At 37.4% G+C, this 16,657-nt stretch overlaps 1 protein-coding gene across 9 annotated transcripts in view; it reads right to left on the minus strand.

The window, feature by feature from the left end:
* Positions 1 to 16,657, minus strand: part of plce1 (phospholipase C, epsilon 1) — a 94,180-nt gene that overhangs the window by 21,627 nt on the left and 55,896 nt on the right. For 6 of the 9 annotated variants that reach the window (XM_058062215.1, XM_058062212.1, XM_058062210.1 and 3 more), the window contains 19 exons: positions 15,733 to 15,852; positions 13,874 to 13,915; positions 11,695 to 11,823; positions 11,458 to 11,594; positions 10,693 to 10,787; positions 10,475 to 10,599; positions 8,807 to 8,951; positions 7,804 to 7,968; positions 7,620 to 7,734; positions 7,393 to 7,552; positions 7,201 to 7,323; positions 4,888 to 5,036; positions 4,585 to 4,823; positions 3,687 to 3,748; positions 3,453 to 3,618; positions 3,271 to 3,378; positions 1,883 to 1,999; positions 214 to 372; positions 9 to 144 (listed from right to left, as the gene is read on the minus strand). In XM_058062215.1, the coding sequence (XP_057918198.1) occupies positions 9 to 144; positions 214 to 372; positions 1,883 to 1,999; positions 3,271 to 3,378; positions 3,453 to 3,618; positions 3,687 to 3,748; positions 4,585 to 4,823; positions 4,888 to 5,036; positions 7,201 to 7,323; positions 7,393 to 7,552; positions 7,620 to 7,734; positions 7,804 to 7,968; positions 8,807 to 8,951; positions 10,475 to 10,599; positions 10,693 to 10,787; positions 11,458 to 11,594; positions 11,695 to 11,823; positions 13,874 to 13,915; positions 15,733 to 15,852 (2,492 nt within the window). The remainder of the gene's footprint in view (positions 1 to 8; positions 145 to 213; positions 373 to 1,882; positions 2,000 to 3,270; positions 3,379 to 3,452; positions 3,619 to 3,686; positions 3,749 to 4,584; positions 4,824 to 4,887; positions 5,037 to 7,200; positions 7,324 to 7,392; positions 7,553 to 7,619; positions 7,735 to 7,803; positions 7,969 to 8,806; positions 8,952 to 10,474; positions 10,600 to 10,692; positions 10,788 to 11,457; positions 11,595 to 11,694; positions 11,824 to 13,873; positions 13,916 to 15,732; positions 15,853 to 16,657) is intronic. The other 3 variants (XM_058062211.1, XM_058062214.1, XM_058062213.1) reach the window with 3 other exon arrangements.

A 16,657-nucleotide genomic window follows, 5' to 3' on the forward strand; every position in this document is an offset into this window, starting at 1 on the left:
TTTTTTACCGTCTGATAGAGACTCGTAGTCATAGTCGTACTCGTCTTCGTCCTCATCGTCTTCCTCGTTGGCATGGCTGCCAGGCGAGGAACCCACCGGTGATCCGTTGCTGGCCTGGGCCTGCAAGTGGGCCAACTGGTGAGCCTAAAAAAAACACAAAAATTAATTAAATATGATATGTAAGTCATATATATATTAAAATAAAGGCTCCACCTTCTGCTTGAGTATGTCCACGGGTGCCTGATGGGCTTTCAGCTTCTTGTTCTTCAGCAGGATCCTCCCACGTAGCTGCAATGGCGATGGCAGGTGAGGGTCGTCGCTGAAGTCGCTCTCAAACAGGAAGCGCGTCACGAGACGTTCCCCAAACACCGTCTGAGACAGTCAGTTTGAATCATGTTACCTTAATTCATCTGTTCCAGTGTCAAACTGTGGTCACCGTAAATTCTTCAGTATGTATACAAGGAATGATTTCCCGGTAAGTAACAAGTAAGTCAATGGGACAACAATGTACATCATGGCGGGGGGTTGCACGGTGGTAAAGTGGTTAGCGTGCAGACCTCACAGCTAGGAGACCAGGGTTCAATTCCACCCTCGGCCATCTCTGTGTGGAGTTTGCATGGGGTTTCCTCCCATATTCCCAAAAACATGCTAGGTTAATTAGCGACTCCAAATTGTCCATAGGTATGAATGTGAGTGTGAATGGTTGTTTGTCTATATGTGCCCTGTGATTGGCTGGCTGGCCACCAGTCCAGGGTGTACCCCGCCTCTCGCCCCTATAAGGATAAGAGGTAGAAAATGAATGAATGAGTAGTTTGATATGAGGCTGCACGGTGGTCGAGTGGTTAGCGCGCAGGCCTCACAGCTAGGAGACCAGGGTTCAATTCCGCCCTCGGCCATCTCTGTGTGAAGTTTGCATGTTCTCCCCGTGCATGCGTGGGTTTTCTCCCACATTCCAAAAACATGCTAGCCACTTGACCACCGTGCAGCCAATATTATATATTACTTAATATAATTTATTCATATGTTGGTTTTGTGTATGTTCTAAGATGTATGGGAATTAATTCTGTTAGTTCTGTGAATTAAATATTTTTTCCTGAAAATGTAAAAAAAATGTATTTTATATTTTTCATAATATAATTTATAATTTATAAATTATAATTTACAATGTATTTATAATTTATTCATATGTTGGTTTTGTGTATGTTTGAAAATGTATGGGAATTAATTCTGTTATATGAATTAAATATTTTTTCCTGAAAATGTTAAATAAATGTATTTTTATATTTTTCATAATATGTAATATATATTAATACATTAATATTTAGAATTTTTTCATATGTTGGTATTGTGTATGTTCTAAGGAATTAATTCTGTTTCAATCTGTTAATTAATTAATCTGTTAATTAATCTGTTTAATTCAATCTGTGGTGAATACATACAGTTAGTATGTCTTCCATCCCACAGGCAGATTCAAACCATAATAACTTTATTCAAGAGGAGATTCAGGACAGTGACAAAATGTATTTTAAGATTGTATAAAGTAGAACATAAACAAGTTGAAGTGAGCCCAAGAGTCCATGTAAAAGTCCAATGTCCATCACATCAGTCCCTGGGGGAGGAACAGATCGCTGGGGGGGCTTAACTACATGAAAGTGTGTACACATTCCAGCATATACGCTATCTGTCTAGTACGTGTGTGTGTGTGTGTGTGTTCCTAAGTATATAAAAAAATACACAGACTGAGGATTAGAGCGATTGTACCGATGCCAAATAAAATGCCAACATCTGGTCAAAGGAAGAAAAGTTTCTCATGGAAAACATCAGAGACTAAAGTAAAAGTTCCTGTAGATTGTGTACACTAAGTACTAATATCTGGTCTTACCTTAAAGATGTTGGCCATGTTGCGTTGCTGCGGCAGGGAGCAGTGGTTCTCTATGGACAGGATGACTGGCATGTCGGAGTTGACAAACGCCGACCGGTTAATGGCTTCCACCACATCCTGCGATCACATGACTTGTTTTTAGAAACAAGCTTTTAGGGTTAGGGGGTTAGGGGGCTAGGGTTAGGTATAGGGGTGAAGGAGGTTTTGGGAGCTTCTACCATCCGCGAATAACTCGAGAACAGTACGTCCTACTGAGTTTTTCCCGAGGTCACCCCCCCCCCCCAATATTGGGCACGGGCTTTCGTTTGGGACCGCTTCCGACTTTTAGGGCGCAATTAGGGTTAGGGGGCTAGGGTTAGGTATAGGGGTGAAGGAGGTTTTGGTAGCTGCTACCATCCGTGAATAACTTGAGAATGATACGTCCTATGGAGTTTTTCCCGAGATCACCCCCGAGGCCAAAAGTGGGCACAGGCTTTCGTTTGGGACCACTTCCGACTTCCTGTGACCACCAGAAGGGGGCGCAATTAGGGTTAGGGGGTTAGGGGGCTAGGGTTAGGTATAGGGGTGAAGGAGGCTTTGGTAGCTGCTACCATCCACGAATAACTCGAGAACGGTACGTCCTATGGAGTTTTTCCCGAGGCCAACCCCCCCGTCCCCCATAAGTGGGCACAGGCTTTTGTTTGGGAACACTTCCGACTTCCTGTGACCACCGGAAGGGGGCGCAATTAGGGTTAGGGTTGAAGACTGTTTTGGTAGCTGCTACCATCCGCGAATAACTCGAGAACGGTACGTCCTATGGAGTTTTTCCCAAGAACAACCCCCCCCCCCCCCCCCCCATAAGTGGGCACGGGCTTTCGTTTGGGACCACTTCCGACTTCCTGTGACCACCGGAAGGGGACGCAATTAGGGTTAGGCGTTAGAACAGTAGCCACCCCTCCCCCTCTAGCTGAGGAGGAGGAGGGAAATGCACGACGGTCCTTCCCCCAGGCCCGACCCCTTCCCCGGTCTCCAGAAGCAGGGGCCCTGCGGGTCCCCGCCCTGTAGTTTGTTTGGGGACGATCTCCCCGTGGTCGGTCGCTACGAGAGTACCCCGTCCCGTAGCGCACCATGAGGCGCTTACCAGTGGGCAGAAAATATGTCTTATGTCTTATATTATTAAAAATATATATATATTTTTTTAATTTTTTAAAAAACATTTTGTCATTTTTTGTTTTTTTTGTATTTTTGTTTTTTGAAAAAAATAATAAACAAATAAGCAAACAAACAATAAATGTACAAACAAGTAACTAACTACTGCAAAAAGTTACAAAGATCCTCTATTAGGGGAGCTCTGAACTAAAACTGCCACCAGTTGAGTAGCAGTAACCTGCTACTTTTTCTTTCCTCACCTTGAACGGTATTTTAGTAGTAAGGGTGTGTCCATGATAGATGACCGGCATGCCGTCATCTCCATCCCAACAGTCCAATTCCACACTCCTACATCCTTGGAGCAGGACCTTAAAGGACAGTAACAACAAAATATAAGTACTGTGGGTCCAATGTAGGAGATGTCTTCTGTTTATCCACTGACCTGACTGTAAAGCTCCACAGATGACTCTCCTTTGAGCTGGTGTCCAGTCAGGTAAGTATTGTGAGAAGATTCAATGAAGTAGTAGGACAGAGGATACTGGAGCTCCTCAGGGTTCATCAGAGATTCCTCGTTACGGGAGGCAAAGTTCTCTTTGTCCATGAGGTACCTGGTCAAAGGAGAAGGTCCATCATTGAGGACGTTCTGGAGTGCAGATACTGAAACAAAATACTGTACCTTGCAAAGCCTTCAAAGGACATCCAGCCGTTCTGCCTCATGGTTGATGAAGGCTCAAATGTCTGCGACATAAATCCGTTCATGAGTGTTATTGATCAGAACGTTCCTTCCTTTTGTTTGAGGTTTCCTGCATCCTCATCCCATTCATTTTTCTCCGGGACTTCCTGATTAATAGCACACATCCCGTTTACCACAGTCTCTGAGGTTCTAAAAAATACATGGAAACATGGAAGCCAGCCAATCACAGGGCACATATAGACAAACAACCATTCACACTCACATTCATACCTATGGACAATTTGGAGTCGCTAATTAACCTAGCATGTTTTTGGAATGTGGGAGGAAACCGGAGTACCCGGAGAAAACCCGGCCAGACATGGCCGAGGGTGGAATCAAACTCAGGTCTCATAGCTGTGTGGCCTACGCGCTAACCACTCAGTCCATAATACAGTCATTAAGTTTCAGAAATTCATAAATTAATTAATTGATCGCTGTCTTGTGGTTGACTATAGCATATTATTAGTTAAATCAAATACTGCAATACATTCATTCATTTTCTACCTCTTATCCTCACAAGGGTGCTGGAGCCTATCCCAGCTGTCTTCGGGCGAGAGGCGGGGTACACCCTGGACTGGTGGCCAGCCAGCCAATCATAGGGCACATATAGACAAACAACCATTCACACTCACATTCATACCTATGGACAATTTGGAGTCGCTAAATAACCTAGCATGTTTTTGGAATGTGGGAGGAAACCGGAATACCCGGAGAAAACATGCACGGGGAGAACATGCAAATTCCACATAGAGATGGCCGAGGGTGGAATTGAACCCTGGTCTCTTAGCTGTGAGGTCTGCGCACTATGGAAAATTTGTCTACCTACGCAATAATCACTCACCTGTATAATCCTGAGAATTTCATCATAGCTCAGGTGCTCCCTTTGGCAGTTAACCAGGAAGTCATTGAGCTGAGGTATGGCCAAACCCAGCACACCCAGCGACGCGCTCTCCACGCCCGTCCCGTTGGTCACGATGCTGGCGGCCGCGATGGCATCGGAGATCTGCTTCTGGTTGTTGGACATCTGCTGTCTTGTGCGGATGAAGAGATCCAAGTCGGAGCCGTTGCGGGTTAGAAGGTCTAGAGAGGAAGGAAGGAGATGTAGGAACAATGTAGATGTTTATGATGATCGTTATTTCAGTACCAAGGTCAGTACCAAGGTCTGGTTGAAGGCCCACATCTCTGTCATCAATCTTCAGGCTGGTGTAGAGAGGAGTCAACTCTGGAGTGGATTGACTACAGGGGACAGCGTATGTGTCGAAAAGCTCCTTCAGGTCCTTCCTGCTCCGAATACTGGGGGGGGGAAACATAGTCGACATGTAATTACATTAAAATTATTGTTCAATGTATTAATTATGGGCATGCACTGCAATGCAGGCCCGCACTGACAGCTACAAAGGCAACATGTGTTAGCATGTTAGCTAATTTTTTCATGTCTAAAGGCAAATACACATGTGGCATGATGTAGGGACACTTTGGGACTTGATGCTTTCGTGCTAGATGCTACCATGCTAACTGTTAGCATTTTGACTTTTTTATGCATATCTAAATGAAAATACACACACGGCATGATGTGTGGACACTACGGAACCGCCTTGGCACTTTCGTCACTTAGTGTTATCTTGCTAGGTGTCGCCATGCTAACTGTTAGCATGTTATCATTTTGACTTTTTATACATATCTAAATGGAAATACACACACGGCATGATGTGTGGACACTACAGAACTGCCTTAGCACTTTCACCACTTAGTGCTATTTTGCTAGGTGTCGCCATGCTAACTGTTAGCATGTTATCACTTTGACTTTTTTATGCATATCTAAATGAAAATACACACACGGCATGATGTGTGGACACTACAGAACCGCCTTAGCACTTTCGCCACTTAGTGCTATCTTGCTAGGTGTCGCCACGCTAACTGTTAGCATGTTATCATTTTGACTTTTTTATGCATATCTAAATGAAAATACACACGGCATGATGTGTGGACACTACGGAACCGTCTTGGCACTTTCGTCACTTAGTGTTATCTTGCTAGGTGTCGCCATGCTAACTTTTAGCATGTTATCATTTTGACTTTTTTATGCATATCTAAATGAAAATACACACACGGCATGATGTGTGGACACTACGGAACTGCCTTGGCACTTTCGCCACTTAGTGCTGTCGTGCTAGGTGTCGCCATGCTAACTGTTAGCCTGTTATCATTTTGACTTTTTTATGCATATCTAAATTAAAATACACACACGGCATGATGTGTGGACACTACGGAACCGCCTTAGCACTTTCGCCACTTCATGCTAACTGTTAGCATGTTATCATTTTGACTTTTTATGCATATCTAAACAAAAATACACACACGGCATGATGTGTGGACACTACGGAACGGCCTTAGCACTTTCACCACTTAGTGCTATCTTGCTAGGTGTCGCCATGCTAACTGTTAGCATGTTATCATTTTGACTTTTTTATGCATATCTAAATGGAAATACACACACGGCATGATGTGTGGACACGACGGAACCGCCTTGGCACATTCGCCACTTAGTGCTGTCTTGCTGGGTGTCGCCATGCTAACTGTTAGCATCTTATCATTTTGACTTTTTTATGAATATCTAAATGAAAATACACACACGGCATGATGTGTGGACACTACGGAACCGCCTTAGCACTTTCGCCACTTAGTGCTATCTTGCTAGGTGTCACCATGCTAACTGTTAGCATGTTATCATTTTGACTTTTTTATGCATATCTAAATGAATGGCATGATGTGTGGACACTACGGAACTGCCTTGGCACTTTCGCCACTTAGTGCTGTCTTGCTAGGTGTTGCCATGCTAACTGTTAGCATGTTGGAATTTTGGCTATTTTACTCCTATTTAAAGGCCTACATACACATGGCATGATGTAGGAATGTTTTCTCTGCACTTTTGGTGCTAGCATGATATCTATTAGCATGTTAACATTTTAGTAGTATTCCTCACATCTAAAAGGCTAATATAGACATGGCGTGATGCAGGGATATTGTAGGACCACCTTGACACTTTCGCTATAGAGTGCCTTCTCGCTAGATGCTAGCATGCTAACAGTTAGCATGTTTGCTTTTTTGGTAAATTCCTCATGTTATGTATGCACAGCATTGCTTGGCAGCGTGGTTGCATGCCCATAAAAATTTCTGCTGGAATTTTGTAGCTTTCATTAATATAGATATCTATTGACCCATATACAGTATATTGCATTGACCCAAATATAAGACGACTAGTCTTTTTCAGTCTTTTTTTTCTCTTATATTTATATTTTAATTACATAAATTAAATTAAATTAAATTAAATTAAATTAAATTAAATTAAATTAAATTAAATTAAATTTCTTATATTTGTTATTCTGTACTTTTTACATTGCTAGGAGCAGATGCAATATATTTTACAGTTGATACAAAATATGCAACAAATGTCCACCTGAATGACTTGAAGAGCTCCACAAACTCGACGAAGCTCATGGTGCTGTCAGAGATGATGAGGTTCTGGAAGCCTTTGAAACATCCTTTGCCACGACCGTGCCACGACCTGCTGCTCCACGCCCTTCAATGCAGAAATATCCAATTTCAATAAAACCCAACCTAAAATCACGCTTATTTATTGTGATCATACCCTGGCTGCGCCTTGGAGGTCCCTGAGAGGATTGGAGAAGATTGTGGATGGGATTGGTTGGAGCTTGCCATGCTGGAGGATGAGGAGGAAGAAGACGAAGAGGCCAGTAGTCCTGGACTTCCTTTACAGGACAGGGACAACGATCCCGGGAAGCTGTCGTCTATGGAAGATGAACATGATTGATGGACGTTTTTCAAAAAACATCAGTCGCATTCTAATTAGTAAACCTGGATCCTCTTGGTCGATGCTGTCGGACTCTGGTCCGTTCCGATACAGGCCCTCCTTACAGCTGCGTGTTTTCCTGGACACCATCTCATCATCAGTGGCATCCCCGCTGTCCCCCTGTGTCCACATTCAGTTTAATATGCTAAATAAATAACTCATATTATGTGTGGATATTAAAATACTAACCCTGACAAGAATCTTCTTCTTCTTTTTGGCCTTGTCACTGATGCCTAGAGGACTGTTTTTGGGGGTTGCAGACTTTTCACCTCCACTTGCTCCCATGTTCCACCTTCGCCCACCAAATAGCTCAATAGCCTGAGGTAGCGTTGGCCCCTCGTATCGACCCTCCTCCTGGCAGACATACACATACAGAAAGATAGGATTAAACACACAGTATATTCGATTGATGTACGCATAATTGAATGAATATATATATGTTATACCTTCAACTTGCCGACATCGTTCATCTCCAAACAGCTAAAATAATGCATAAGCTAAAAATATTATGTCATTGGATGGTCATATCACCTTGTACTTCGGTACATGACAATAATTTAATGTAATTTAATGTAATTTAATGTAATGTAATGTAATGTAATGTAATGTAATGTAATTTAATTTCATTTAATTTCATTTGATTTATAATTTAATTTAATTTATAATTTAATTTATAATTTAATTTATAATTTAATTTATAATTTAATTTATAATTTAATTTATAATTTAATTTATAATTTAATTTATAATTTAATTTATAATTTAATTTATAGTTTAATTTATAATTTAATTTATAATTTAATTTAATTTAAAAAAATGTAAAAATGTAATTTAATGTAATTTAATGTAATTTCATTTAATTTCATTTGATTTATAATTTAATTTATAATTTAATTTATAATTTAATTTAATTTAATTTAATTTAATTTTAAAAAATGTAAAAATGTAAACATTTAAATTACATTTAAAATATATATATATTTTTTTTTATTAAACTATATTAGGAAAGCAGGAAGTGAACAAATGTAACAGTGACTGATTGTAAAAGTACCAGATGGAGGGGTAGGATTTAATAAGCTTTGCTTCTTCCTACTCCTTTTGGACATGTGGAACTGTGAACTGATTATGTGATGCATTCAATTGCAATCTGATGCATGTTCAAATGAAATCAAACCATTACCATTACCATTACCTGATAAAGACTGACATATTGCCTCCTGAGCCACTGCAGCCTTTGGTCCGGAAATTTCTTCAGCTTCCTGGTGGCGTTCACCAACTCTGACAGACCCTTGTACAGCATTTGTGTGGTGTAGTTGGGGGCGACAAAGTGCAGCAGTCTGTTGGAAGTTATTACAAAAATATGAAGTACATGTTTGGATATTGTATTTTAATGCATCGTTTACTCTGTTTTTACTCTACTCTATTTTTATTTCTTTTTTTTCTCTACTGTAAAGCATCTTTGAGTACTCTGAAAAGCGCTATACAAATACAATTTATTATTATTATTATTATAAAACAACATTTAATTTAATTTAATTTAATTCAATTCAATTCAATTCAATTCAATTCAATTCAATTCAATTCAATTCAATTCAATTCAATTTAATTTCAAACAACCATTCACACTCACATTCATAGCTATGGACAATGTGGAGATGCTAATTAACCTAGCATGTTTTTGGAATGTGGGAGGAAACCGGAGTACCCGGAGAAAACCCACGCATGCACGGGGAGAACATGCAAACTCCACACAGAGATGGCCGAGGGTGGAATTGAACCCTGGTCTCCTAGCTGTGAAGTCTGCGCGCTAACCACTACACCGCCGTGCCGCCTCTTCTAAAAATGATCCAAAATAACATCCAAAATTAAAACAAAAATATTTTTAAAAAAATGTTGAAAAGCGAAAAAGGACTTAAATTTTCCACACTGATTGGGAGGAAGAATTTTTCTTTACGTATTTTTTTTTTTTTTACGTATTTTGAAGAAAGATTTATGTGTCTTATTTGCGGCCTCAAAAAGGTTGGTGACCCCTGCTTTCACACCAAAGCAGAGGAAATTTTCGTTTAAATTTAATTTAATTTAATTTTTTTCTTTACGTATTTTTATTTTTTTTACGCATTTTGAAGAAAAATTTATGAGTCTTATTTGCGGCCTCAAAAAGGTTGGTGACCCCTGCTTTCACACCAAAGAAGAGGAATTTTTTGTTTAAATAAAATTAAATAAAATTAAATAAAATTAAATAAAATTAAATAAAATTAAATAAAATTAAATAAAATTAAATTAGACACACATAAATTAAATTATGACAGACATAATTTTAAATTAAATTAAATTAAATTAAATTAAATTAAATTAAATTAAATTAAATTAAATTAAATTAAATTAAATTAAATTAAATTAAATTAAATTAAATTAAATTAAATTAAATTAAATTAAATTAAATTAAATTAAATTAAATTAAATTAAATTAAATTAGACACACATGAATTAAATTATGACACACATAATGTTAAATTAAATGAAATTAAATTAAATTTGACACACATAAATTAAATTATGACACACATAAATTAAATTAAATTAAATCAATTAAAATAAAATAAAATAAGATTTGATTTTCCACACTGATTGGGAGGAAGAATTTTTCTTTACGTATTTTTATTTTTTTTACATATTTTGAAGAAAAATTTATGTGTCTTATTTACGGCCTCAAAAAGGTTGGTGACCCCTGCTTTCACACCAAAGCAGAGGAAATTTTCGTTTTGGTTTGCAAACCCATGCATGCATCTACAATGCATTCTGGCTTCTGATTGGACGAACAAGAGAAGTAATGTATCCATATAGGTACTAGGTTCCAGACCTGTTCTCAGTAGTATTGACCCCGTAGAGGATACTGAGACCATTCTCTTCCACCGTCATCTGGCTTAGTTTATTCTGCAAGCACACGGCATGGACGTCCACCCCTTGGTGACCCAGGAACACGGCCTGCATGTTCAAACACACAAAATTGATCTCCGTCGTCTCGTTTATGACACACATAAACCATCGTATTGGACATTTAAACACATGGCAACGCACCTTCACCACTAGAAGGTCAAGAAGACCCTCGGCAAGTCCTGCTACCACTGCTTGACCCGGTCCCGGTGGTGCGACGCCTCCACATTGATGCTTACCTGTCATTTAGCAACATGAAATAAATGTTATTGTTGTTATGTTTATGACATATGAAGAGCTTGCAACCAAAAGGCGCTAAATCCATCATTTCAACCAAAAGGCGCTAAATCCATCATTTCAACCAAAAGGCGCTAAATCCATAATTTCAGCCAAAAGGCGCTAAATCCATAATTTCAGCCAAAAGGCGCTAAATCCATAATTTCAGCCAAAAGGCGCTAAATCCATCATTTCAGCCAAAAGGCGCTAAATCCATCATTTCAACCAAAAGGCGCTAAATCAATCATTTCAGCCAAAAGGCGCTAAATTCATAATTTCAGCCAAAAGGCGCTAAATTCATCATTTCAACCAAAAGGCGCTAAATCCATCATTTCAGCCAAAAGGCGCTAAATCCATCATTTCAGCCAAAAGGCGCTAAATCAAAAAAAATAAATAAATAAAAAAAATATATAAAATACATGGTGTGTGCAGGATTTTTATAGCATGCATTTTTATGACCTATATTGATAGCTCTTTCATTTGCAATGTAGACTTAATGACCGAATAGATTGATATGTGTGTAATTAAAAATCATTGATTTTCTCGAAATCAGTCAGAATGGATTTAGCGCCTTTTGGTTGCAAGCTCTTCATATGTGATCAATTTATAGATAATTAGAAATGATCAATTTACCCCAAGTGAGAGTGGTGTTGTCAGGCTGGAGTCTAAGCAAACAACGGGCCGTTAAGTGGCTGTCCTGGTCGTAGTGGATGACCGTGGCTCCTTGCAGCAGGAACTGGTGCACATCTGGTTGTAGCGATAATACGTACCTTTAAAAAAAATAATAATAATTATGTGTCAGATTGTTGTCTTTGTATTTTGATTGACGTCAGGTTCATATTTGATTTTTTTCCCCGTCTTGTGTCCTACCAGGGAATGAGCTCAGTGCCATGGCAGAACGCTTTATGTGTTTCCTCGGTGCCTTGGAACTCCGTCTCGTTAGCTGCAGGCTCCGACGAGAGGTCGCCTTCAGAGTCGGATAAGTCCCCGACCATGAACCTGAAGATACCACAGAGGAATAATCCAGACTTCAATTTGCCACTAAACAAGATTAAATCTCAGTTTAGGCCTTGCATGATAATAAATGTAATGACTTGATAAAACTGGGGAGACAGAGCCCCCCCCCCCCCCCCCCCCAACCACCCACTGGAACTTTTTTGCCCCCATTCACTCGGTGCTTGCCCCCGACTTTCCCAACTTTTTATATCTGACTGCTGTGCCCCATTTTTACTCTTGTTTTAACTGTGTATCAACAAATTATGTAATATTTTAATGTATATTTTACTGTTTACTTGCTTTTATTCAACTCAATTTTTCTGTAAAGTGTCTTGGAGTATTTTTAAAAGCGCAAAACACATAAAATGTATTATTATGATTATGGTTATTATTATTATTAATCACTTTTGTTATTGTCAAAAACAATGGAGAAATAAACCAGAAACCCACTGAAATTGTCCGGTCATTAGCATAATGCAAATGTGCAATATTACAATACATTCATATGTGTATTGTGTACTACTCATCTGTACACACCAGTCATTATTTGCACTATGACCCATTGATCATTGCACTAAAATTAATATATCTGCTCCTGCATATGCTCATGTGCAATACTATGTGTATATTTTGGATATCTTGTATATTAAGATTAAGATTAAGATTAAAATTAAGATTAAGATATGCCTTTATTCGTCCCTCAGTGGGGAAATTTGTATTGCACAGCAGCAAGAGTACAGAGCCAGTTAAGCAGTACAAAATACACAATATAGAAAGATAAACAATATAAACAACCCAAGTATTAACAAAAATCAGCAGTTTTTATACACAGAGTTATATACAATACAGTATGTAGATAATATGAAACGAGATGAGATACATAACCAGTCTATACACTGAGAGTTAATATGAGGCATTATAGAAATACTTCACATAGGAGTATTTCCATAATGCCTCATATATATCTTGTATGTATCTTGTTAAATTGTCTTTTTAACAATACTTCATATACTTTTTTTGTTTTTTTAAACTTCATAGTTATGAAGTATAGTATAGTTAACTATCATAGTTAATTCTATGATATAACCAATGAGTCCGATGCACAGAGTGAACCCTCTTATCATCCAGCCTGTTTGTACAGAAAAAGAAGCAACACAAACATACATGCATATGTCAATATTACAAAGGCAGAAAAAACAAAAATTAGCGTGCAGACCTCACAGCGAGGTGACCCGAGTTCAATTCCCACCGTGCATGCGTGGGTTTTATTCCGGGTACTCCGGTTTCCTCCCACATTCCAAAAACATGCTAGGTTAATTAGCGACTCCAAATTGTCCATAGGTATGAATGTGAGTGTGAATGGTTGTTTGTCTATGTGTCCTGTGATTGGCTGGCTAGCGACCAGTCCATGGTGTACCCCCGCCTCCTGCCCCGAAGACAGCTGGGATAGGCTCCAGCACCCCTGCATCCCTCATGAGGATAAGAGGTAGAAAATGAATGAATGTATTTAATGTATTGCAGTATTTGATTAGACTAATAATAGGCTATAGTCAACCACAAGACAGCGATCAATTAATTAATTTATGAATTTTTTTAACTTAATGACTGTATTATGGACTGAGTGGTTAGCGCATAGGCCACACAGCTAGGAGACCTGAGTTCGATTCCACCCTCGGCCATTTCTGGCCGGGTTTTCACTGGGTACTCCGGTTTCCTCCCACATTCCAAAAACATGCTAGGTTAATTAGCGACTCCAAATTGTCCATAGGTATGAATGTGAGTGTGAATGGTTGTTTGTCTATATGTGCCCTGTGATTGGCTGGCTAGCGACCAGTCCAGGGTGTACCCCGCCTCTTGCCCGAAGACAGCTGGGATAGGCTCTGGTACACTCCGTGAGAAAAATTTCAGACTTTTTCTGTTGCAATATTGTAATTTTTGCATAAAAAGTGCAATGTGGAGACAACAACAGCAGCTGATTGAGAACGCATCATGCACCAATGTTAGCCACCAATGTTAAAAACTCTGAAACTTCATAATCATAAACCAAACTTACAAGACATTTTTGGATTCTTGGGACATCCTAAATGATTGGGAACTGGAATGGGAGACAGGAAAAAGAACAGAAGGACCACTTAGTGTTATCCCGTGCTTTAAAGGGGACCTATTATGCTCATTTTTTCGCGCAAGTTTGATACGGATGCTGTATGGTATCATGTACCCAGAAAAAATTATTACGTTTGATTAATGTTCATGTTAAAGGTTAAATAACTGTTAATAGTTATCCTCCCTATCCGTGTGGAAGTGGTAAGTTTTTGGCTATTTAAGTTGAAAGGAAATAACTTGAAGGCTACCGTTTAGGTCGCTAGCTCTCTAGTTTGCGAATTAGCATGTGTCTCAAGACCCTGCAGTTGCGCAATATGTTGTAAATAAAAGGAGTATAAATGTGACTATAGTCGTGTTTTGTCATGTCTACAGGGCTCTAATAATGCTTTGTTCATTTTAATCTGAAAAAAATAATTTGTCTACCCACCAACTATATGTGGTTTCTTAAGTTTTTATTATTTGATGTTTTATTATTATTATTATATTTATTTATGACTGATTGATTTTCTTTATTCTTGATTTGTTTATTTATTTTTCATCTTATTTTGTGCAGAAAAATAAAAATTAAGATATTTGAGAACAGTGGAATGTTTTATCAGAGCTTTTCTTGTAGAAAATTGGAACCAAAGCAAAATTTTTTTTAAAAAATTGTTTTTAATAAATGCATTTTTTTTTTTGGGGGGGGGGGGGGGGGGGACGGGACCTGATGCGGCCCAGTCTCACCCAGACCCTAGCTCCAGTGGCCCCCAAGTAAATTGAGTTTGAGACCCCTGCTTTAAAGTCATATTATTATAACCGGGTCGAGTTATGGACTTGAGTTGTGGACTCCTATAGAGCAGCTACACACAATAACTCTAGATCTTCCAGAATCTGCACCTATTCAAGCTGGATTTCCACAACGGTCTGCTTTAATTATCTTATGAATAAGATAATGGATCATTTTAACAATATTTATAAGTCAGAAAAATGGAAAAAGCATAATAGGTCCCCTTTAACATCAAACAATAACTTAGAGCAGGGGTTTCAGGGTCCAAATGTGGCCCGCAGGACACTAGTTTGAGGCCCCCACCTTGATATGAATCAGAGCTTCTCTTGTAGAAAATCGGAATCATAGCAAAGTTTATTTTTAAACTTGAGTTATGGACTTGAGTTGTGGACTCCTATAGAGCAGCTACACACAATAACTCTAGATCTTCCAGAATCTGCACCTATTCAAGCTGGATTTCCACAACGGTCTGATAATGGATCATTTTAACAACATTTATAGGTCAAAAAAGTGGGGAAAAAAAGCATAATAAGTCCATTTTAACATAAAAAATATCTTAAGAGTCAAAGAATAAAAACAGTCCGCAAGCACAGAAGATAATCCAGGTTTCCTTTACACAAACACCACCAAGCTACGTTGCGTCCAAATTCCTGCTGTTGTCAACGTCTCCGTGCCATCAAGAGACGTTGAAAAGGACCAGATCTCCTTCCTCCTTCCTGTTCTGACAACCTGCTATTGTTATCCTCTTTGACACCAGATCATCATCATCATCTCTCTCAAACAAAGTACAAATCCTTAGTCCGAAGAACCGCATGTATTTATACTGTGACCGGAACCTGAAGTCAATCTAAGATAATTTATTTTTCTCATGTAGCGGCTGGGAAGATCTGTTTTACTCAACTGCAGAGACTTCCAGGCATTTAATAGGAAGAATTCTCTCAATTCTGTCATCCAATCTTTTTGTTTTTGCACACTTTTGCACTTAAACTCCACCATCAGCTTTACAGATACCATGTCTATTGTAGTAATTTTTAAATACTTACTGATATCGGGAGCGGTCCCGGAGGGAGTTGTTTCTGGACGTCGGAGTCGGTCCGCAAGAAGACTGAGGGCAGGTGGACGCTTCATCGGGATCCTCCGCCTCCAAACTGCGATTACACGATCTGGAAAAAGCAGGACGGGAATCGAATCGAGCATTAATAATATTATTAATAATTTAATATTAATTTTATTATATAAAATATAATAAATTAAATTAAATATATAAAAATATTAAATTATATATTTAAATATATTAAATTAAATTAATTATTAAATTTATAATATATTAAATTAATATATAATGTTAATAATATTATTAACGCACAATATTATTATCAATAATATAATAATAATATGATAATATAATAATATTCAATATATTATATTTTACATAATAAAAATAATTAAATTAAATATAAAATTAATATTAAATTAAATTCAATATTTATAAATATATAAATATATTAAATTATATAGTTAAATATATTAAATTAATATTAATTATTAAATTCATAATATATTAAATTAATATAAATAATAATATTATTAACACTCGATATTATTATTAATAATATAATAATAATATAATAATATTGGTTTTATTATATAAATATAATATATTAAATTAAATTAAATATAAAATTAATATTAAATTAACTATATATAAATATATAAAAATATTAAATTATATATTTAAATATATTAAATTATCAAATGTATATATAGTAAATTAATATATAATATTAATAATATTATTAACGCTCAATATTATTATTAATATTATAATAATAATATAACAATATTAATTTTATTATATAAAATATAATATATTAAATTAAATATAAAATTTATATTAAATTATATATATAAAGATATAAAAATATTAAATTATATATTTAAATATATTAAATTAAATGTATTATTAAA

The sequence above is a fragment of the Doryrhamphus excisus genome, chromosome 22 (genome assembly GCF_030265055.1).
Source record: "Doryrhamphus excisus isolate RoL2022-K1 chromosome 22, RoL_Dexc_1.0, whole genome shotgun sequence".
Classification (NCBI taxonomy): domain Eukaryota; kingdom Metazoa; phylum Chordata; class Actinopteri; order Syngnathiformes; family Syngnathidae; genus Doryrhamphus; species Doryrhamphus excisus.